General features: G+C 42.6%; 1 protein-coding gene across 1 annotated transcript in view; it reads left to right on the forward strand.

Annotated features, from left to right (window-relative positions):
* The window catches only part of LOC138808501 (solute carrier family 5 member 4), a 47,914-nt gene that overhangs the window by 13,906 nt on the left and 8,938 nt on the right, over positions 1-25,070 (forward strand). Inside the window, exons 6-11 of the mRNA XM_069994785.1 lie at positions 3,056-3,161; positions 4,145-4,225; positions 6,328-6,548; positions 8,767-8,902; positions 17,915-18,022; positions 21,571-21,721. Of these exons, the coding sequence (XP_069850886.1) occupies positions 3,056-3,161; positions 4,145-4,225; positions 6,328-6,548; positions 8,767-8,902; positions 17,915-18,022; positions 21,571-21,721 (803 nt within the window). The remainder of the gene's footprint in view (positions 1-3,055; positions 3,162-4,144; positions 4,226-6,327; positions 6,549-8,766; positions 8,903-17,914; positions 18,023-21,570; positions 21,722-25,070) is intronic.

The raw sequence follows: 25,070 nt of genomic DNA on the forward strand, positions 1-25,070 counted from the left end.
GGAGGAAAGAAGGAAGGAAATTATCTGTATACATGAAGTATTTAGGGGTTAAGGGTAATCTCCAAATATGTTAGTGTACATTTTCTAAAAACACTGATATTTTTTAGCAAACCACATTGCAAATTTTGAAATCAGGAAATAAAACTTGATTGGAACTATTGTTTTATCTTGACTCATTTTCAAATATTGATAATAGTTCCAACCCACTCCCTAGCAACAAAAGGAAATCTTGGATCATTGTAATTCCTCTTTATGAGAATAAAGATGACATTTCTTCATCATTGTGAACATAGTTAATAGTAGTGAACTGCATACTTAAATGATTAAAATGGCCACATCTCTGCCATTGTTTACCACTTGAGCAGTTAAGAATATTTGCATAGCTGGGAGTTCATCATATCCATAATCCTAGCTACTCAGGAGGCTCAGATCTGAGAATCTTAGTTCAAAGCCAGCGAGAACAGAAAAATCCAAGAGTCACTCCAATTAACTAACAAAAAAAAAGCTAGAAAGTTTGGCTCAAACAAAGGTAGTACACCACTCTCTACCACCATGTTCAAGTATCTTCCTTCCTAATGATAAAACAATAATTTTACTTATCTACCTAGTAGTCTACTTTTATTGTCATTTCTTCTACTAACAACTATGAAAATTAATTTACACAAAGTAGACTAAACACTTTTCACTCTCCATCTATGCACTGCCAATGTTCAGTCCAATAACTGATTCTCTCAAATGAGATCTGACTTTCAAGAATTTCACAGTAAGATTGCAGAGATGATACATGGAGTACAGTAAACATTAATGAGAGATCACTAGTGCAGACCTGAGCTGTGCAGTTCAGGTAATGTATTGGAGAGAAATTAGGTATGAACCATTATGCATGCACATGCAAGCATGCACACACACACACACACATGCACTTACACACATACACACCTCATCCAGGAAGTTCTTGGACATAAGTTGTTAGCTGTAGATTTAGTCATAGATTTTGGTGTTGCCTGCTTTCTTGTCAATGTCACCATTCTTATGCTTGTGTAGTAATATTTTATTATGTTTCATTGGCAATATTCCACTTCCAATGGGGTTGAAAATTTTAATGTGTTTCTAGTACTTATTGCCCATTTGTCTATATTCATTAGAAAAGATTTTTTTCAAGTGTTTTCACTTCCATCTCATCTTTTTTTTTGTAATGCCAGTAGTGGGGCTTGAACTCAAGACCTTGTGCTCTTGTTTAGCTTTCTTGCATATGGCTGATGCTTTACCATTTGAGCTTTACCTCTACTCCATAATGAACCCAGGTCCTTGTGTAGTTGCTCAGCTTCTTCACTCACAGATGGTTCTCTGCTCTTTGAGTCACACTTCCAGCCATGTTATTTTTTTGTTGAGTTAGCTTGGCTCTTTGTGTATGTGTGTATATGTCAGTCCTGGGACTTGGAAGCTGTCCCTGAGTATTTTTCCCCCCTCAGGACTAGCACTCTGTTACTTGAGCCACAGCTTCACTTCTACCTTTTACAGTAGTTAACTGGAGATAAGAATCTTAGGGAGTTTTCCTGCCCAGTCTGGCTTCAAACCATGTACCTCAGATCTCAGCCTCCAGAGTAGCTAGGATTACAGGTATGAGCCACTGGCATCTGGCAATTTGTCTCTTTCTTATTTATTTGTAGGTTGTTTTTTTTTTATCAATTTTCAATATGGGCCCTTTATGGGCCATTGCATTACAAATACCTTGCCCCAATATGTAACTTACCTTTGGATGCATAGAAGTTTCTAATTTAGATGTAGTCAAGTCCAGCAAGTTTTCAAAGTATGGGTGTGGAAGGATTTACTGTCCATCTGTTCCTCAGTGATATTAACTTTTATTATACGGCCAAAGTCTTGCCCAAATTCTCTACTATGGAATTATTGGGTGTGCCTTCTGATAACTAATAAAGAATCCATTGGAAGATAACTTTCAACCACTCTAATATCCTATTCTTCTTCCTAGCTTTCCACCAGATTTCACATTCATAAATGAGTGTCCTCTGATCCAGTCTTTGCTATGATGATTGCCAAATGATGGTTTTCCAATTTCAGAATTCCTTCCATAGTTACTAGTAAGCATTCAGCATGCTGAGGGCAAGGGTCACCCCTCCCACATTCACTGAGCCACGTGATTAATATGAACTCCTAAATTGCTGTTTGTCACTGATTTACATGGGATTATTATGCATATTGTGATATTCATGTTATATCAGAGTTGACCTACAAAAGTTCCTCAAATTGGATCTTATGTAAATAATTTAATCCTGATGGGCCTTGAATTCAGGGCCTGGTGCTATCCCTGAGTTTTTTCACTCAAGGCTAACACTCTGCCACTTTGAGCCACAATACCACTTCCAGTTTTCTGGTGGTTAATTGGCGATAAGAATTTCATAGACTTTCCTGCCCAGGCTGCCTTTGAACTGTGATCCTCAGATTTTAGCCTCTTGAGTAGCTAGGATAACAGGAGTGAGCCACTAGCACCCTGCTCCAAAAATGTTTCAAGGTGGACAAGAGGCATGTTTCAAGAATGCTTGCCTAGCAAGCACAAGGCCTTAAATTCAAACCCCAATGCTGCCTATAGAGATAGATAGATAGATAGATAGATAGATAGATAGATAGATAGATAGATAGATAGATAGATAGATAGATAGATAGATAGATAGATAGATAAACATTCTTACTAGCAAACAAGAATGTAAGTTTTCAGAATATAGTTACTGCTACATCACAGTCAAGAGGTTTCCTATATACATTTGTCCTCCCTAAGCTTGCTGGTATGAAAAAGATTCTCACTTTAATAAGTATCTCAACTGAGCAATGAGCTAATAGCTATGGATATAGAAGAGATTAACAACTGCTATTTGAGGCTTAATGGAAGATTTTGCTATAGGACCAAGTCTGTGGAGTCTTAAATGATAAGAATCTACCAGGAAAAGAAGAGCATGGAGCATGTACACCACCAAGGGAGAAGAGAAACCAGAGTTCTGAAATGCATCTTTCTTCCCTATCCTGACTGGTCCCTGTTTAGGCAGACATATTCTCTGGTGCCGTGTTCATAAAGCTGGCTTTGGGATTGGACCTTTACCTGGCCATCTTTATCCTCCTGGCTATCACTGCTGTTTATACCATCACAGGTGAGTCTGCTGTGTTTTACCCAGTCACTGTCCTCTGCTAATCACAACACACACACACACACACACACACACACACACACACACACACACACACACACACACACACACACACACACAGCACACTGCAGAAAACATAATAATGACTAACTTTAGTATTCAATTCACAAGATAAAGACATGTCCCCAGTGCTGGAGTGAAAATGGTTCTGCCAATTACTGCTCAGGAAGCTATGCTCAATAGAGGAAATGGAGGGATCCTTTTGTTTAAATAGTGGTACAATGAACTGAAGTTCAACAAATCAGTACAATGCAGTCTTGATCAATGTTACTCACCCCTTCCATCATTCTCTTCCATCTTTTCCTACCCTACTCATACCCTCAAGTTATATTTGACTTTCTAATTCTGCTAGTATTAATAAATGCACATCAAGTGCACCATGGATCAACTGGCTTCATGCTTTTCTTTCCCTCTGTTCCTCACTCTATCCTCCCTTAAAATTGAAGGATTCTTTAAGGTAACTTTCCTATTGAAATTTTGCCTCTGCCTCTAAGGAATATGTTATTTCTAATTATATTTATATTAACGTTGAGTAGTCATACAAAAGCATTGCAATTCAACGTAGCAGTTTATGAGTAAGATGTGTCTTGATCAAAATTACCCCTTGCATTGTTCTCACCCAGTGCCCTCAATTTCCCTAGTTTCTAGGCTATACATGCATGTTCTGACTGAAAACACACAAAAAATAATGGAACCCCACTATAACCAGAATTGATTCAGAACAAGACAAGGGAAGTAGAAGAATCAACGAAAGACGCACATGCTGAAGAGATAATGATGTCAAGACAAAGCTTGTGGTTCAGGAGCTTTCGATGAGTTTTCCCCTGACTTGTTTAGATGAGTTGAAGGAGGACAACCCAAACATGGCAGCAGATAGATGAGTTCATGGATTAAAAAGTGCTTTGATCTTTTCTTTCTCTTCACAGGGGGGTTGGCCTCAGTGATTTACACAGACACCCTCCAGGCCTTCATCATGCTGATTGGCTCTTTTATCCTCATGATATTTGGTAAGAAATGACTACCTGGGCAAAGCCCTAGAAAAAAATTTCTGTCTGGCTACTCTTGACCATTGTTCCCAACTCTTGGGTCACATTTTCCTATCCTTTACCTAATTCTTATCATTGAAATAATTATCATTGAAATAATCTGCCTGGCTTTTTTTTTCTTGCTTTGTTAGCTCAGCACAAAGAAATAAGACAGGTTATTATTGGCTTGGAAAATAATGATTGTTTACATAAAGGGTCTTCTTGTTTAACATTAATATCCTTAAGTGGTTAGAATGGATAAAATCAATACCTTGAGGTTATAACTTTCCAGAAATATTGGTACATTGGACCCAAAGTGCAAAAAAACTTAGTTATATACAATTTTGTAAAATGAAATTTTTACTATTAGGGAAAAATTTAGACAGCAAAAATCTAATTGTAGCAGCTTGAGGTGGAAATTCATTAAAATACATTATTCAACCACATAGGTTAGATTTTTCCATTGTAACTCTCACTTATCTGTATTATTAGCCCATTCCATTTCTTAAGTCATGCTAGCAAGCAATTTGTCATTTTTTTACTCTGCTGAACAAATAGTTAATTAATATAGTAAAAAAGGCAGAGAGTGAAAATAAACATCTCCCTCCTGGCCTGTTGCCAGTGTACTCCATCCACTTGCTACATACAACAATGCTAAATATGCACACACCTAATCACATAGCTTGGAGATGTATGAAGCAAAAACTTAAAACTGCAAATCCACAATGGTTATTGATGCAATACAGTAGGGCTGTCATTCGCCACATGACCCTACCAAATTTGAGTTCATTTGTTTACCAACATTTCAAGTATCTAAGATAAAGCTAGGTGAATGGATTATTTTTTTGGAGAGCACAAATACAAACAACTCTATCAATTTCAGAAAACTTCCATTGTATAATATTCTGGAGACTAGAACCAGTTCCTGTGTACATTATGTCTAGTTATCTAGAACTTCTATGGTAGTCTTATTCATTTTTCTTTAACAATGAACCTCTGATCTTAGAGATAAACTCCCTTGGGTATTCCTCAGCCTCATTGCTCTTATTGTTTGGATCAAGAGAGAGACATTCTTATATCCAAGGTCCTCATGTATTTTGTTATGAATAATTTTTACCTAATAAAAGCAAATCCTTTGTATTATCTGGCCTTGTTACACTCATTTGTCACATAATCCCAGCATGATATTTGAGGAAATGTATGTGCTCAATTAAAAAATGAAGAGGAAGAAATTAGACCTGTGTGGCTCTAGTGGTAGAGTGCCAGCTTTGAGCAAAAGAGCTAAGGGACAGTGTACAGGCCCTGAGTTCAAGCCCCAGTACCAGCACTAATTAATAATAATAACAACAATATATTATATAACATATATAGTGCTTTTGTGCTCAAGGATAGTGCTCTACTACTTGAGCCACAGCTCCACTTCTGGCTTTTTTAATGGTTAACTGGAGATAAGAGTCTCAAGATTGTCCTGCTTGGACAATCCTCTGATCTCAGTCTCCTGAGAAGTTAACACCTCTAGGTGTTAGCCACCACTGCCAGCCTTAAATAACAAGTATATTTTTGCCACACATTTTTGCTAAACATGAAAACTAAAACTTTAAAGGGTATCATAAGGGGAAAAAAGTTAGTTGTTTTGTATACTTTGTGAAAGCCAGTCAGCTACCTTGACTGATACTAATGAGACCCTAGATTGTGGGAAAAGGTCACTAAGAACTTGACCATATTTAAACTGGGCACCGGTGACTCATGCCTATAATCCTAGCTACTCAGGAGACTGAGATCTGAGGATCACAGTTCAAAGACAGCCCGGGCAGGAAAGTCCATGAGACTCTTATCTCCAATAAAACCACTAGAAAACCAGAAGTGGTGCTGTGGCTCAAATGGTAGAGCGCTCGCCTTGAGCTGAAGAGCTCAGGGACAGAGCCCAAGTCCAGAGTTCAAGCCCCATGACTGACCAAAAAAAAAAAAAGAATTTGACCAGACTAATGGGGTGCTTTTATGCACCTCTTAACATAAATGAGTAATCATACATATTAGATGTCTTGAGTTTTCATGATATGTTATTTTATATAATGTCTTTTTAGCCTTCATTGAAGTTGGAGGCTATGAGAACTTTAAAGAGAAGTATATGAATGCTATCCCAACAGTAGTTGGTGGGGACAACCTGACAATCAGCCCCAGGTGCTACACTCCTCAAGAGGACTCCTTCCACATATTCCGGGATGCAGTCACTGGAGATATTCCATGGCCAGGAACTGTATTTGGAATGGTCATTACAGCTCTGTGGTATTGGTGCACAGACCAGGTAAATTTGTGTGTGTGTGTGAGAGAGAGAGAGACAGACAGACAGGTAGACAGAGATGAAGGGAGGAAGGGAGGGAGGGAGAAAGGGAGGAAGGGAGGGAGGAAGGAAGGAAGCAAGCAAGCAAGCAAGCAAGCATCTGGGCAGTAATTATTCTTACTAGACACCAAACCCTCTACAAATTACTCTGGACACTTATAAATGCACTAAGTACTCTTCCTACTGGTTTTTCTCAGTCACTTGCAGAGCCTTTGGTCTCTGAATATAACAAGTTGTCATCTTCAACCCAAACCCCCTTCACCTACCACCTTTAAGATTCTTTTGCTCCAGTCCTGTGTTATCTCTCTTTTGTCCTCATCTCATTTTCTTGCTTCATCTGTTCCTTCTTTTAAGAGTAAACAAATCTTCTAGTAATTTCCTTAGATAGACCCCATTAGGATGTAAAATTTTTATGAGTTTGCATGTCCTTCTCACTCTTAACTTTCCTTAGCTATTAGTTTAGCCATGCACACATTTCTCAATTGGAAAATTTTCCAATGTCTTCTGGATTCTGCTATGAATGTTGAAAAATCCAGTTATTCCTGATCTTTTGGGGTATGATTTCATTTTCTCTCTGGAAGTTTGTGTTTCCTTTGTCCTCTGAGTTTGAGAATTTCACCACAATCTCCTATGCTATGGATCTATTTATCTCTTTTGCAATGTATGACTGTGATCCTATTTCTTCTGGAAACTAATACCCCAGATAATTTAGGAGTTTTTTTTAATTGCTTCCAATTTGTGGTTGGACCTGTTTTTGTTTTGCTTTCTTTAGCTTTGTTTTTAGGCAGTTCTTAATTTGAATGTAGTGTCATGACTATAACCCCAGCACTCTGGTAGGTTAAGGAAGGAGGGTTGCAAGTTCAACCTGGGTAACTATCAATGTTGAAATATCTCCTTGTGAAAATCCTTGTGCAGCAGCAGCAGGAGGTTGAAAGGAGAGAGTGAGGAATGTGAATATGAGCCTATTTCTTTTTTGCTTTTGGTTTTTTGGGTTTTGGGGGATTGTTGTCAGTCGTAGGGCTTGAACTCTGGGCCTGAGGGGCTGTCCCTTAGCTCTTCAGCTCAAGGCGAGCGCTCTACCACTTGAGCCACAGCACCACTTCTGGTTTTCTGGTGGTTTATTGGAAATAGGAGTCTCATGGTCTTTCCTGCCCAGGCTGGCTTTGAACTGGGATCCTCAGATCTCAGCCTTCTGAGTAGCTAGGATTAAAGGAATGAGCCACCAGCACCTGGCCTATTTCTTTTTTGTAGTACAGGAGTTTGAACAGAGGACTTAGGGCCTTGTGCTTGCTAGGTAGGCACTCTACCGCTTGAGCCATGCCTTTTTTGCAGAATAATATCTTTTTTTTTTTGTCTGTCGTGGGGCCTGAACTCTGGGCCTGGGCACTGTTCCTCAGCTCTTCAGCTCAAGGCTAGTGCTCTACCACTTGAGCCACAGCATCACTTCCAGCTTTTTCTGCTTATGTAGTGCTGAGGAATTGAACCCAGTGCCTCATGCATGCAAGGCAAGTACTCTACCACTAAGCCACCTTCCCAGCCCCAATATCTTTTTTTTTTTTTTAGTACAGGAATTACTGGGTGAATGTGATCAAAGTATTTAGAAAGTACTTTCCACTTATGAAAATAAAATAATGAAACTCATTATAATTGTTCTTAAGAGAGGAAAAGAAAGCCAGGTGCCAGTGGCTCACACCTGTCATTCCTAGCTACTCAGGAGGCTGAGATTGAAGGATTGAAGTTCAAAGCCAGCCCAGATGGGAAAGTCCATGAGACTTATATCTGCAATTAACCACCCAAAAAAGCAGTGCTCAAATGGTTAAGCACTTAGCATTGAGCAAAAAAAACTTCAAGGACAGCACCCAGGCCCTGAGTTCAAGCCCTAGTAACAGCACCAAAAAAGGGGGGAGGGGTAGGAGAGGGGAAATAATAGAGAAACAAAGAGAATTACTTTGATTAAACTATACTATATTAACATATGTGGGAATATCACAATGAAATCCCTTCCTATAATTAATATATACTAATCAAAAAGAGAGAGAAGAAATGCTGTGTAAAAGGATTCATTCAAATTATGGTCCTACTCCAAAGCCCATTACTTTCTACCTCACCATATTATTTATTATTGGAACATGAGTCCCTAAAAAGGCATGCTTACTCTCTTTCAATTATGTTTTCCTGGCAGGTCATTGTACAGCGCTGCTTATGTGGCAAGGATATGTCCCACGTGAAGGCTGCCTGCATACTGTGCGGCTACCTGAAGCTGCTGCCCATGTTCCTCATGGTGATGCCAGGAATGATCAGCCGCATCCTCTACACAGGCAAGCTCTGAGTCCATAGTTCTTCCCCTTCAGGCTTGAAATTTGAGAAGGTGTGTGTGTGTGTGTGTGTGTGTGTGTGTGTGAGAGAGAGAGAGAGAGAGAGAGAGAGAGAGAGAGAGAGAGAGACAGAGAGACAGAGAGAGAGAGACAGAGACAGAGACAGAGACAGAGACAGAGACAGAGACAGAGACAGAGACAGAGAGACAGAGAGACAGAGAGAGAGACAGAGACAGAGAGAGACAGACAGACAGACAGAGAGAACTGGGGATTGAACACAGGGCCTGGGCACTGTCCCTAATCAAGACTGGCACTCTTCCACTTGGAACCACAGTTCTACTTCTGGCTTTTTGGTGATTAATTGAAGATAAAAGTCTCATGGACTTTCCTGCCTGGGTTGGCTTTGAACCACAATCCTCAGATCTCAGCTTTCTGAGTTGCTAGGATTACAGGCGTGAGCCACTGGGTCCCAGCTTGAAAAGTAGTTTCAAGTCTCATTAAGAACTTGATTTTGTAGAAAACCCATTGGGATGGAAAGACAAACAACATTCCAGGCTGAGAGAATAGTTTATGCAGGGGAGGTGAGAGGCAGGACAATTTTGGCCATTTCCTAATATCTCTTATTCTGCCTGTGGGCATTTGAGACTATGAGTCTTGTTTTGCTGCTAATTTAATCTAAGGAACTTTAGAGGCTATAGAGCAGGGCACTGTGGGATGAGGTAGAATTTGTCAAGTGAAGGTTGGGTGAGTGTCCTGGTTAACCATGGTGGCATCTTTGAGAAGGTGTCAGAAAGGGTACATGCTTCTTATTATCAGATCTGAGAATCATGGTTCCAAGCCAGCCCTGGCAGAAAATACCCGAGACTCTTTTTTTGGGGGGCAGGGGGGTCTGGTCATGGGGCTGAACTCTGGGCCTGGGCGCTGTCCCTCAGCTCTTCAGCTCAAGGCTAGCACTCTACCACTTGCGCCACAGTGCCATTTCTGGCTTTTTTCTTCTTTCTTATGTGGTGCTGAGGAATCGAACCCAGGACCTCATGCATGCAAAGCAAGTTCTCTACCACTGAGCCACCTTCCCAGCCCCTCAAGAGACTCTTATCTCCAATTAACCACCAAAAAGCTAGAAGTAGAGCGATACTTCAAGTGGTAGAAGTCAGCCTTGAGGGAAAACGCTAAGGGATAGCACCCCAGGTCCTGAGTTCAAGCCCCAGAACAAAAACAAAAAAATTGTATGCTTCTCCTTTATGAAAAATACTTGAAAGATGTTGAAATACTATCTCCTTTATTATGGAGGAGTCAAATCAATTGGCCATCGCACATGACCCATCTTTACGGTTGTAGAAAATAGTAGGTTGATTATAACTTTATGTCGGGTCTTCATCCATCCCACGAAAGATGGATGGGGTCTGAGGAAAGGTAAGTGTGGCCACTCACCTGTTCCCCAGCCCCCCTTAGCCTGGGAGACAATCAGACGCAGCCTGGAGTCAAGTCAAGCAGGAAAACTCATTTATTAACACACAGCAAGCACTTTTTAAACCAAAAAAGACCAGATGGCATGGAAGGGGAGGAAGAGGAACCAATCACTGTAAAGGTCACACCCTAATGCACCTAAGCTTCCAGGGCTGGTTACGCACTGAACATAAAGCAAATCGGGCTCTGCCCACTCAACTCCCTCTCAGCGCCATCTTTGCTGCCCATGTGCTCCACAGATTCCCCCTTTTTTGTTTTAATGGCAGGCCCCCCTTCCAGTTAGTTATCCTTTTCCCTCCTCTGTAAAGGTTATTTTAACAGGATTACATTGGTAAGAATAGCATTGGCCACGCAGGGGGTTTGAGGCAAGTCTGGGGGTCGAGATTCGCCAGACAAGGATAGGGAGGGCCCTTGTGCATGATCCAAGAGCCTGTCCCAGTTACCTCACATCCCCACCTAGCACAGAAATAAACATCAGCCCCGCTACAGTTAGAAATGTCCAGAGCAGTTTGATTAATTCCTGGGCATATAAAAGTCAGTATCTCGTAAGGTCGTCCTCTTCAGAGTATGGGAGCAGCCTGGGTATTGGGAGTTCCACACATGCTGCTCGGTGCATCCTCGTGGGCCCCCACACTCAGGCCATTCTACTATAGTCCAGAAAAACGAGGAATATTTAAAACAAACTGCAGACATAGCAAAGCAATCCCGGGCACCTGGTATCTTTTAAGTAAGCCAGTTCCTTATATGTGCCTTTAAGCTAGCACAGGGGTCAAGATGACCTTTGAGCTTTACTGTCAGCTCCCAATGGCTCCCAACATCTCCCCTGTCTTTGTTTAAAGAAGCAAACCCGCCTGTCTTAGGTTGGGTGGATCACCTTGTCTGCCTTACCCGTTATTGGGAACTTCTTCAGAGCGAAGCTGAGGGCCCTGTCTTAGGTTGGTCAGACTGACACGCCCTCTTACCCATCTCTTGCTGCGATTCCTCTCTAGGGAAATTCATTCATTTGGAGCTTGATCCTATGTAACTGGCTGGCTAAGCTCATAAGAGTTTTGCAGTGCACGTATAATGCAAGGAAGGCATAGAAAAACCATCAGCAAAAGCATTACCAGGCCAAGCAATGTCATTAGCAGTCCTTTAACATTAGTCAGGGATGGGATAGCAGTCTTTGCCACTTCGGGCTTGTTGTAATCTGGCTATTTGCCTGTGGGGTTGAAAAAGATCTAAAGACAAGTTATTTGATGATTTCTGCATTGCCAGAGCTGATCACTGCCCAGGTCACCCATTGAGGTTGGTGTGGATTCCACAGGGCCATTGCCGGGACTGGGAGGGTCAGGACAGCCAACAGCTGGAGTATCACCATCTGCAATTGTTAGAGAACACAAGAGCTTCTCAGGGGCTGGTTGCCCTTGGGGATGGTTAGTAATTACCTTTCTGGCTTTCCCTCTTTTAAACATAAGCCTCAGCCACCATAGCCATTTTTCTTTCCTTGTTGGTTAGTTTATCCTTGGGCATCCTCCTGTATAGAGGAAATGGGTAAAAACTTAAGGTTCCTGGCAGGGATCCAAATGGGGGCTGTCTCCCCTATGGGAAAAAGCACATCCAAAGCCCCTGCCCATAGTAACTAGGGGGTCAGGTCCTCTCCATTGTTGTGTCAGGGGGTCCTTCCACCTGACTTTCACTTGAGGCTTAGGGTTTAGTTGTCCCCAGTGCTTCTGAAATCTGGATTCAGTTGCCCCTTTTGAAAAATTTAAAATGTTAATGGTAAACAAAGCTATCTGTAACTGTATATGGGGGCTAACTCCCTTTTTTGTTTTAAAAATTGCTCCTTAAGACATTGGTGATTTCTTTCTATAATCGCTTGGCCTTGGGGATTATAGGGAATTCCTGTAGTATGATTAATATGCCATTTGTCAAAAAACTCTGACATTGCTTTACTAACAAAACAGGGTCCATTATCACTTTTAACTTGTGCTGGTAGACCCAAGGTGGCAAAGCATTGAAGAAAATGTGCTTGTGAATGTTTAGTTCTTTCTCCTGTATGTGCTGTGGCCCAGCATGCTCCTGAGTAGGTATCTATAGAGACAAAGATATATTTAAACTTACCAAAGGCTAGGAAATGAGTAACATCCATTTGCCAGAGGATGTTAAGTTTAAGGCCTCTGGGATTTACCCCTGGTGGTTGTAATGGGGGTACTTTTAAGAAGGGCTGGCATGTTTTACAGGTATGTACTATCTTTTTGAGGTCCTTACAGGAATCTGAGGAAATCTATGTTGAAGACCTCTCCAATTAATGTGGGTTAAATCATGCAAACAGGTAGCCTCTTGTAACGTTAATGCTTGTGGGCCAGTAGCTAACTGGTCTGCCCAATTATTGCCTAGGGATAAAAACCCAGGAAGTTTTAAATGCCCTCTCAAATGTTGAATATGAATAGGGGCTCCCCATCCTTCTAATAGGCTCTTAAGGGTAACCATAAGAGGAGAAATAGAGTTTTCATACAGCTTAATATGTGCCTGGGGAATATGAGGGAGCAAGTTAATCATATATAAGCTATCAGAATACAAATTAAAGCATTTTTGGATGTCCTGAAGGGCCATAATTATAGCGAGCATTTTTTTATATTGTGCTGACCCTTGACAAGGTTGAAATCTTTGTTGGCTCAGGGTCTTTTGTTGTTCCTCAAAGGCTGCATATGCAGAGCCTGCTTTACCTCCGTCAGTAAAAACATGGAGGGCACCAGGAATAGGTGTAGGAGAAAATAGAGATGGCATTTTAAGGGGGAGTTGCCATTACATGACAGTCCATTTGGATGGCTGGTAATGGCAGTCAATATGGCCTAGAAACCCCTCCAAGGAGAGAGCAAGATGAACATTGGTTTGAGTGAGCCACTTAATGTCTACGATCCGAAAAGGAAAAACAATGGAGTGAGGGTCGAGGCCATAATGCCTTTGGGCTTGGGTCTTTCCCTTGACAATAGCATCTGCAAGTTGGTCTGCCTGAGAGTACACCTGAGATGTGCCCCCCAGGGGAGTGTGAACCCACTCTAATGGCTCCCCCCTTTGAGTTAAAACTGCAGAAATTGTGACACCTGCAAACAACTAAAGGGAAATGGGCTCAAAAATAGAATACCTCTTCAGGGAAACTTCATCCAGGACTTTTTGGAACTGCAAAAATATGGCCCGATGGCTGTCTTTAATTGTAATAACTTCTTGGGGTGTCCTGTCTTTTAGTAGGACAAATAAGGGCACAAGACTATCTTTAGGGATGGGAACCCATGGCAACAGCCAATTGATTTCCCCTAAAAGACTCTGAAGTTGGGTTAAGGTTAGAGAGGCTGGAATATCCAGCAAAGGCTTAAGGGGGCTGGCCTGAGTCAAGGTAAGGTGGGTTCCAAGTACCTTAAAAGGAGGTACCTTTTGAATTTTATTGAGGGCTATGGGTAAAACCCCCCTTCTTTAATATGGCGAGAACCTGGGCCAGAAGGCCCTCCAGGTGGCCTGGGTCTTGGTGCCCCAGAATTAGATCATCCATGTAGACATAGGCAAGGGAGGTATCTGAACCCAGCATAGGCCCTAAAAGTGTAGCCAAGTATTGTTGGCAAAAGGCCAGGCTATTGGCCATTCCCTGTGGCAGCACCATCCATTCAAATCTCCTCAGGCTGGGAAAAATTAAGAGAAGAGATGGAGAAAGCAAACTTCTCGCAGTCATCTGGATGCAGGGGGATAGAAAAAAAAAAAAAACAATCTTTAATATCAGTCACAACCAAGGTATATTCTGAAGGTATAGCAGGAGTCCAGGGCATGCCTCTTAGGGGCGTTCCTACTAGCTCCATCCTTTCATTTACCTTACATAGATCTTGGAGCATACACCATGCTCCAGAGGCTTTTTGAATAACAAATATGGTGTGTTCCAAGGACTCATAGAAGGGCGAATGTGCCCAAGGTTTATCTGTTCCTCCACCGAAAGGTGGAGGGCTACAAGTTAGGTTTGGTCAATGGCCACTGCTCCACCCAAATAGGGCTTCCCAGTTTCCACCTAATGGGAGGTACTGGGTGGGGGGCAGTGGCCTTTAGGATTTTGGGTGCACCTGAGCGGGTCCCCTATGTTCTTCTCTGTAATTATAAGAGTTAAAAAAATCTTTTTCTTTAACTCCCTCTAGATCCTGTTTAAGCCTTTGTGCCTCTTCCCCATCCAGGATATCATCATAGGATGCTCAATGGTCTGTAGTGACCATGGCATCCATTTGTCTTAGCATGTCTTGCCCTAGTAAATTGGCAGTGAGGTTTTTTGCCACTAAAGGGCATATCTTTCCCCGTTCTCCATCTGGGTTATTCCATTTCATAAGGTCAACCATCTCTTTGGACTGGGAGTTGCCCCCTACCCCCAATATCGGGGGCCCGGGTGCAAGCTTCCAGTCCAAGGGCACTTCCTCCTCCCTGAGTATGGTTCGATCTGCCCCTGTGTCAATTAAGCAGTGAAACCTCTTTCCGCCTATGAGAATACTCATTTTAGGGCAGAGTCCTTCCACAGGGGAACGGTCCAATGGGCCTGGGTTGCCCTGCCATGAGGCTGCCGGGCTTTACAGCAGAGGGGGTTCCTCCTTGAGTTAACGGGGTTGGAGAATGCCCCTCCCCTTGTTTAAAGGCTTCCCATCTAAATCAAACTTGGATCGACAATGCTTTTTCCAATGGTATCCCTTCCTGCACCTGGGGCAGGGTGTAGGGGGCGGTTTGCCCACCATCCCCTGCCCCAGCTGGTTGGCAGGGGATTGTTGTAAACAGTCCCTCTTAAAGTGCCCCTCCTGCCTGCATTTAAAACAAGTCCCTCTCCCCGATGGTCTTGGGGTTCCTTTGGCCCTGGGCTGCCAGAGCCTGGGTAATAGCCTCAGTCATTGCAGATGTCTGAGCCTGTAAAGCTAAAGCTAATGATTGGGACTCGTGCTGTTGCGTTCCACATCCTGTGAGACCACCACCCATCTGCTCAGGGAACTCTCTCTCAATCCCCCACAGGCCATGCAGTGGTCTGCATTCATCCCTTCCCAGACCAGCAGCTTTACAAACTGATCTCGGAGGTTCCCTTCTGGTAGCTTGCAGTTAATGCTCTGTGGACTCAGTCTACAAACTCAGCTAGAGGCTCACCAAGTTTTTGTCTCACTCCTGCTATGGGGGACTCAGTGGGCCCATCATCCAGTTTGTACCACGCAGCAAGTCCTGCCTGCCTCACCTGGTCATGGTACAGGCCAGGTATTGCGGCCTGTTGGACACCATTGGAGTACCCTTCCCCCATCCCTGTTAATATGGCATAAGTAATAGATATCGTGGGTTGAGCCTGCTGGTTATTCTCTGCCCACACTCTGCATTCCTCCTTAAAGAAAGCATACCATTTAATAAACTGAGAACTGGTGAGGACGGCTTTGGCCACATCCAGCCAGTCCTTAGGGACACATGGGTGATAAGCAATGTCCTGTAATAGGGTCTGGGCACAAGGAGAGTTCAGGCCATCCTCCACCACCGCCTTGTGGAGCTCTTTAAGGTCCTTGTAGGTTTTTAAAAAGAGGTAGCTGAGTAAGAACAGCAGCACACACTTGGTATTCAGGTAAGGGGTAGGTTTATTCAGTAGAACTGCTGGGACCAGGCCAGGTTGGCACTCCACGTGGATGGGAAAAGCCTGGGAAAGACCTGAGAAAGAGAGAGCACTGGGAAAAGAGGTAAGAGAGCTGAGAAAGAGCTGAGAAGGAAAGAGCTGAGAAAAGAGCGTCTGGGCCTGGGCTAGGCCTTATATAGGGTATGGGCTGAAAAAGGTGTGGCCACATCAACTTCAGATGTGACCTTATCAGATGCAGATGTGACCTCTTCCAGGTGTGCCAGTTGCTTAGGTCATGCAGGAACTGGGTGGAGACTTTGCTGCGAGGAGGGTGGAGTCTTCTTACCATCCAGGAGCAGACCTTACAGTCCTTAGCTTCCCATGGATACCATTCCAAGAGCCTGTTAGCTCCTAGTGCCAGATTGACCGGATACGCTTGGGGAAGCAAATCCTGTGGCCTAGGGTCTGGGCTCCCGGGTGGCACTTCCCTTAAAGGGCAGGCCTCCGAGTAGGTTACTTCCTCAGCCCTCGGCCCCTCCATGGAAGGTTGGTAGGGGTCTAGGTCTTGCAGTTCCCTCTCACAGGTCGCATAAGGTGCTGTACCTCACCCCCAAATCGGGGGAATAGGGAAGGAGCCTAGGACCATTAGGGGCACCTGAGTCAAAGGGAGTAACCTTCACCCTTGTTTTGATTTCCACTGTGCATGTTTCAGTGCGTTCTCAGTCAAATTTGACCCATTCCTTTTCCTTCTCACTTCCCAAGTCCTCCTTTACTCCCTCTAGGCCTAATGTTGCCTCCTCCTCCTTGTTCTGTGAAATAGCATTACCCATACTAAGTGTTTCACTTACCCTGAGAGACCACTTAGCCTTGGCCAGTATATTTTCCTTTCATGCCCCACGTTGGGTGCCAGATGTCGGGTCTTTGTCCATCCCACGAAAGACGGACGGGGTCCAAGGAAAGGTAAGTGAAGCCGCTCGCCCGTTCCCCAGCCTCCCTTAGCCTGGGAGACAATCAGACGCAGCCAGGAGTCAAGTCAAGCAGGAAAACTTGTTTATTAACACACAGCAAGCACTTTTTAAAGCAAAAAAGACCAGATGGCATGGGAGGGGAGGAAAAGGAACCAATCACTGTCAAGGTCACACCCTATCATGCACCTAAGCTTCCAGGGCTGGTTATGAATAGAACATAAAGCAAATTGGGCTCTGCCCACTCAACTCCCTCTCAGCGCCATCTTTGCTGCCCATGTGCTCCACAACTTTATAACTTTCTGTTGTGGCTGCTGCTGCTTTTTTTTTCTCTCTGATTTGTTTCGGGGCCTGTCATACAATTTGTCCTGGAGAATATCCTGTGTGGTAATGAGAACAACATGGATTAAGCAATTGTTAGGTGAAATATTATGTAGCTGTCTTAGATTCTATAGTCCTGATGATAAATATATCAGATAGTCTCCTTTTTTTTTTTTTTGGTTGGTCTTAGGGCTTGAACTCAGGGTCTAAGAACTGTCCTTGATCTTCATTTCCTCAAGGCTAGCACTCTACCACTTGAACCACAGCGCCACTTCTGGTTTTTTCTGTTTATGTGGTACTGAGGAATTGAACCCAGGGCTTCATGCATGCTAGGCAAGCACTCTACCACTAGGCCACCTTCCCAGCCCTGCTGCTGCTGTTTTGTTCTGTGTTGATTTTTCATGGTCTCGGAGGATGGACTCAACAGCGTCTGGTTTGCTCTAAAACTGGGCCACATCCCAAGGGACAGTTCTGCTCCAAGAGTTAGAACATGCAGTTCTATGAGAATGCAATGCTTAGGTCATCTTCGGGGCAAAGAGAGACACAATCTATCATATCCATTTCCAATTTCAGTCTCTCATTTCCAGGAAACTATCTTTCCTCCTACCCAACGTATTCATCCACTTCTTCGTCTTTTTTTCCCATAGTTGTCCTTGAACTCACCTCTGCTTCTGCCCTCAGATACAGTGGCTTGTGTCGTGCCTTCTGAATGTATGAAACACTGTGGAGTGGATGTGGGCTGCACTAACTATGCATACCCAACACTGGTGTTGGAACTCATGCCAGCTGGTAAGTTCAAGTTGACCTATAACCCTAGAGACCAGATGAATAAATTTCTTTTTTATACTTTTTCATTGTAAAAATAGTGTACAGAGGGGTTACAGTTACATGAGTAAGGTAATAAGTGCATTTCCTATCAAGTATTGTTACCTCCTCCTTTGTTTTGCTCCTACCATCCCTTCCCTCCCACCTCCACACCTACACTTCCCCCCTCCCCTCCCTCCATGCCTAAATTGTAAAGTTCATTTTTCAGCATAGTGTCTTGTACATCTCATTGTTGCAATGGGTCAGCATTTTGTTTTTCCCTTCCCCTTCCCAAATTAGAAAAGGTACAACTCAGGAGCCTGGATGCTGTCCCTGAGCTCTTTTTGCTCAAGGCTAGCGCACTATCACTTTGAGCCACAGCACCACTTCTGGTGGTTAATTGGAGATAAGTCTCATAGATTTTCCTGCTTGGGGGTGGCTTTGAACTGTGGTCCTCAGATCTCAGCCTCCTGAGTAGCTAGGATTGCAGACATGAGCCACCAGTGTCCAGTTTATTCAATGAATTTCTTGAGGAACTTTTACAGGAAACCAACCACACATATGGGGTCTGGAGATGACAGTGTAAACTAGATACAGACTCTGGCAGAGGAATCCCTATTCCTTCAGATTTAAGACTGCCTTCCAAGTTAATCAACAACATGGTATGTTTGATGAGAAAAGTCTTGCATTACCCCAAACATGTACTCCAAAGTTTTGAGGTTAAGTTTCCTTCTATCTGTCACCCAGTGATACTCAAGTCATAGATCTCAATCTATTGATTATGTGCCCGCTTGGGTCCTCAGAGAACATCAATGTGTGAGGAAAAGAACCCTTTCCTCTTACAACCCACATTCAGTTTCATGAGATAGAAAATAAACCATACATATAAATAAGTTAATTATTAGGAACACTGGCGGTGATCATTGCTGTGGCAAACAGAAGCAGAGCAAGGCACAGAGCTCAGAAACAATAGTTAACATCTCTGTGACACATGTGAATGTTTAGAGGATGAAATGAACACTACACACAAACATGACACCAGTTATGCCCACATCCTTCTCTGTTCCAGAAGGTTCAGAGCCATGACTAATAGATAAAGGAAAATGGAGACTAAACTTCCTACAATGGTTCAAAACTCTTGGATTTAGCCAGACACTAGTGGCTTACACCTGTAATACTAGCTATGTGGAAGACTGAGATGAATAGCATTGTTTGAGGCCAGCCCAGACAGAAGACTTCATGAGACTCCCTTCTAAACCAAAAGCTGGGCTCTGTGGCATATGTCTGTCATCATCTTAGCCACATAGGAGGCTGGATGTGGTAGGCTCCTGGTTCTACATCAACCTGGGAAGGAAAGTCCATGAATTCCATCTCCACAGAAGAAGCCAGGTGTTGTGGCACATACCTGTCTAATAGCTATAGTAGGAAACCAAAAGCAGGAAGTTATGGCCTAGGCATGAGCCTAGGCAGGAAGTGAGACCCCTATCTAAAACTAGACACCATGCTGCTTGTCCCCTGGCTCTCCTCCAGCCACCATGGTGACTCACTTCAGCTCTCCATTGGAGTTGATTTGTTGTTATTGTTTTTCTACTCTTTCTTTTCTCTCCTGCTCTCATGGCTCAGTTTTCTAACATTGTTAAGTGTATTCAAAGGGTCTTTGAGACAGAAGAACACCTGCAGTTGCTGGTTTTCCAATAAAAACTACCAATTTAACCTCTCAAATAATAATAATAAGATAATAATAATAATAATAACTTCTGCACAGAAGGATTGAAAGCATGGTTTAGTGGTAAAGTACTTGCCTAGAATGCATGAGGCCCTGAGTTCAAACCCTAGCACAAAACAAAAACAAAACTATCTCTTGGCTCTACCTCATCCAAGACTTCCTTGGCAGAACCACAGACTAGGCTTCCTCTCTTAGCTTCTGTGAGTCTTTGGGAAGCAAAGAAATCCTCCACAAAGATGACACGACTGATTCTTCTTCTCAAACAAGAGTCCAGCTGAAGTCTTCCAAATTTATATTTGTGATTTAAATTCTCTACTGAATGGATTGGAAGAAGATCTTTACTAGCCATGCATCAGATAAGGGCCTCATATCTAAAATTAAATCCCCCCAAAACAAATCCTGGAAGAAACAATCACCCCATTAATAAGTGGGCTAAAGACTTAAAGAGAGATTTCTCTGAAGAGGAAATAAGAATGGCCAATAGACACATGAAGAAATGCTCAATATCTTTGGCCATAAAAGAAATGCAAATCAAGACAATATTGAGATTCCACCTCATCCCAGTTAGAATGGCTGTAATCAAGAAATCTAATAACAGCAGATGCTGAAGGGGATGTGGCCAAAAGGGAACCCTATTGCATTGTTGGTGGGAGTGTAAACTTGTTCAACCACTCTGGAAAGCAGTATGGAGGTTCCTCAAAAAACTACACATACAGCTCCCCTATAACTCAGCAACCCCACTTTCTGGGCATTTACCCAAATGGTTACAAATAAGGCTACCAGCACAGCTATGTTTATCACAGAATTGTTCACCATAGCTAAGATATGGAGCCAACCCAGATGCCTCTCAGTAGATGAATGGGTCAAGTAAATGTGAGGGGTGTGTGTGTGTGTGTGTGTGTGTGTGTGTGTGTGTGTGTGTGTGTGTGTGTGTGTGTGTGTGTGTGTGTGTGTGTGTGTGTGATGGAATTCTATGCTTCTACCAGAAAGAATGACACCACCCTATTTATAAAGAAATAGAAAGGCTTGGAAAAAATCATATTAAGTGAAGTAAGCCAGATCCAGAGAAACATACGTCCCATGGTTTCCCTTATTTGCAATAATTAGTATATGTCTAGGATAATCTTAGCAGATGAGCAGAATAGCTCAATAGCTGTGTACATATGACTATATAAGATGACTCTAAGCAAAATGAACTCCAAGACATGAACACAAGAGGTTTTTCCTTGTTGTTGTTGTTTTTAATGTACTATGTGATTTCTTGTTTCTTTGGTATGTTCTTCCCCCTATGGTATATTCCCTGTTATCACTGTATTTGATTTTGGTACCCTGGTATTGTATATGTGTTTATTTGACTTAGGTAAGGCAAGGGGAGCAACAGAACAACAACAGGTGAGACAAAGGACAAGGGGGAACCATTGCAACCGCAATATACATGAGACAATATGTTGGAAGTGATCTGTACAACTTGAGGAGGTGGAAGGTGGGGGAGGGAAAATAGGAGAAAAATGAGGGAAGGGGTAACAAGTTTGACAAGAAATGTACTTATTACCTTACTTATGTAACGGTAACCCCTCTGTACATCACCTTGTCAATAAAAAAAAGTAAGATAAACAAATTAATTCTGCACTGACATCCTCACATCATCAGCAAATATGCAGGGAAGTCTACATGTTGATGGGCACATTAGTTCATCAATATTTCAAATAATACTTAGTATCTTTGGACAGCCCTCTGGGTTGGTCTGGCCCTCATAGATCAAGGCATTCAGCTCCTAACCAGTACTTGCACCGTCTCCTGGCTCCAGGGCTGCGAGGCCTGATGCTGTCCGTCATGTTGGCCTCCCTCATGAGCTCCCTGACCTCCATCTTCAACAGCGCCAGCACCCTCTTCACCATAGACCTCTACACCAAGATCCGGAAGAAGGCATCTGAGCGAGAGCTCCTGATAGCTGGACGGTGAGTGAATCTGAATCTCTAACTCAAATTCCTGTGGGAAGTACAGAGGTAAAACTGATCTAGAGCTCCCAACTCTGCCTTCAGTGAAAATAACCATGGAGTTCTACTACAATGGGGGAAGGGAAAGCAAAGAGCATTAAGTTTCACTTTTCTCTCTCCACATAAAGAACTTTTTCATGAAATATTGACTGTCGGATTTTCAAGGGCCTCTGATTATATATCTGTCTTTCTTTCCCTCTTTTTTCTTTCTTTCTCTTCCTCTCTACCTTCCTTCTTTTTTTTTCCTTGCTTTTCTTCTTCTTTATATATGCTGGTACGAAAGGTTGAACTCAGGGCCTTGAGCTGTCATTCAGCTTTTTCCACTCATGGTTGGTGCTCTACCACTTGAGTCACAGCTCAACTTTCAGCTTTCCAGTGATTAATTGGAGATGAGCTTTCCATGGACTTTTCTTCCCTGGCTGGCTTTGCACCATGATCCTTAGCTCTCAGCCTCCTGAGTAGCTAGGATTACAGGCATAGATAGCACTGCCCAGATTCTGTTAATTATTTAGACTTCCCACATAACTGCTTCCAATCACATTTTCATAAACTGCACAATTTCCACCTGCTTTTAGCAGAATATATAATAGACTGATGCTTTATCTCTAGGAGTTTCTAAGTTTGTCATGTGAAGTTGATGTGAGTGAGAATGTGGAGAAAAGTCTTGAAAGAAAAGAAATTGAGGGCTGGGAAAGTAACTCAGTGGTAGAGCACTTGCCTTGCATGCATGAGGCCCTGGGTTCGATTCCTTAGCACCACATAAGCAGAAAAAGCAGGAAGTAGTGCTGTGGCTCAAATGGTAGAGTGCTAGCTTTGAGCTGAAGAGCTGAGAGACAGCGCCCAGAGTTCAGGCCCACAACTGATCAGAAAAAAAAAATCAGCAAACATGTTTAATACAAAAGTGAGAAAAAAAACATAATAAAAATTAAAAATAAATTTAAAAATAAATAAAAAAGAAAAGAAATTGATTAAGATGCCTAGAAAAACTGATCAGATTAATGGTAGTGATTCTAAATGTGAGGGCAGGGCTAAGATATTAAATGGATCTTTTCTATTTCTATACTTTGTAACTCAACTACATATTTTGATAATGCATGTGATATTTTTAATAATGAAAATACATTGCTATTTACTTGTGATGTACACTTCAAGCTCATTCCAGGGCCTCGCAAACAGGTAGAAAATAAGCAGGAGCCCCACTCTTGTCCCTTTTAATGAAATCTCACTCATTGTGTGGGAGAAACCTGGGAGCCAAAGTCTCAGCCATTCCAGGAGAAAAGCAATGTCATTCAAGGACACAGCACTTTGTGTCTATGGAAAAGAGTCAGGTATGGTAGCCCACATCTGTCATCCCAGTTGTGTTGGGAAATGTAAATAGGAGGACTGCAGTCCTGACCAACCCAGGAAAAGAGCCAAGCCCTGTTAGGAAACTGAGTCATGAGTGTTAGGAAAGATCAAATGGATGAAAGGAGAGAAAGAAGGCAGAGACCTCAGTAGATTAGAACAGGCTTTAATCATGGCTGCAGAGAGACTCTAGATAACACCAAGCAGGAAGAGAAAAACAAGGAGTGGGGAGGGGAAGAGGGAGGGTTAGGTTTTTATAAATTCTAGAGTGAGACTCTTCTTTGGAATTTCTTTGCCTTGCTCTGTTGGGACTTCATTACCCAAGCTGTCCTGTTTAGAATTTGTGGTACAAGCCATACTGTTTGTAGTCTTATGGTAGGAATAACTCCCTGGTGCCAACAGTCCTCCACTTTCAGATAAGGCCAGGGGTGAAGTTTTCCTGAGAACTAGAAGGAATTCCCTGGGGAGGTAGTCAGTGGGCCATGAAAGCAACATGGAGTTATGAGAACAAAGCAGATTCCCATCAAACCCTATTTCCAAGGTAACCAGAACAGCCAAGTGCCAGTGGCTCATGCCTGTAATCCTAGCTAATCAGGAGGCTGAGATTTGAGGATCATGGTTTGAAGCTAGCTCGGACAGAAAAGACCATGAGACCCTTATCTCCAATTAATCACAGAAAAAACTAGAACTGGTGCTGTGGCTCAAAGTGGTAGAGTGCTAGACTTGACTAAAAGGACCCAGGGACAGTACCAAGACCCAGATTTCAAGCCCCAGGACTGGCAAAAAAAAAAAAAAAGTATCTAGAACAAAAAGGGCTGGAGCTGTGCTCAGATGGTAGATAGAGTGCCTGCCTAGCAAGCCTGAGACCTTGAATTCAAGCCCTAAAAGACCCATCTTGAAAGGCCTCTATCAGCTTTCCTATGAAGTTGATGTTGAGAAATACTAACATCTTCTTTTAATGTTTTTATTATCTTTAAGTAATTGCACAAAGGAGTTACCACTCAATAAATCAATTTCTTATTTTATTGTAAAAATACCATACAGAGGGTTACAATTACATGGGCAAGGTAATGAGTACATTTCTAATCAAGCATTGTTGCCTCCTCCTTTGTTTCCCCTTACCATCCTTTCCCATACCCGCCCCCAAGTTCTCTCCTCCCTCACCCCCGCCAAGTTGTAAAGTTCATTTTTCAACATAACGACTTGTACATCTCATTGTTGCAATGGGTCTACCTGTATCCCTATTTAAACAATTTATTTTTTCCCTTCCCCTCCACAAAGTAAACTAACATCAAATACAGTGAATACAGGGGTTATACCATGGGGGAGGGACATACAAAGCAACAAAGAAATCATCTTATAAATATGTTAGCAACAATTGCAAGAAAGAAAAAGCATTTGAATCTTTATCTTGGGGTTCATTTTGCCTAACATCAACATATCTGACCATTTCTGCTTGTCTCAGACATATACTAGTTATTGCAAATAAGGGAAACCATGAGACCTATGTTTCTTTGGGCCTGGCTTACTTCACTTAATATAATTTGTTCCAAGTCTTTCCATTTCCTAACAAATAGGGCAATGTCATTCTTTCTGATGGAGGCATAGAATTCCATTGTGTATATATACCACATTTTCTTGATCCATTCATCTACTGAGGGGCATGTGGGTTGGTTCCATATCTTAGCTATGGTAAATAGTGCTGCAATAAACATAGTCGTGCTGTAAGCTTCAGTGTGGTCTTGTTTGTGATCATTTGGGTAAATGCCCAAAAGTGGGATTGCTGGGTCATAGGGGGGCTCTACGTGGAGTCTTTTGAGGAACCTCCATACTACTTTCCAAAGTGGTTGAACAAGATTACACTCCCACCAACAATGCAGTAAGGTTCCCTTCTGTCCACATCCCCTTCAGCATCTGTTGTTATTAGAGTTCTTGATTATAATCATTCTAACTGGAGTGAGGTGGT

This window comes from Dipodomys merriami, unplaced genomic scaffold (assembly GCF_024711535.1).
Source record: "Dipodomys merriami isolate MVZ:Mamm:240054 unplaced genomic scaffold, mDipMer1.0.p SCAF_45, whole genome shotgun sequence".
NCBI classification, from domain to species: Eukaryota; Metazoa; Chordata; class Mammalia; order Rodentia; family Heteromyidae; genus Dipodomys; species Dipodomys merriami.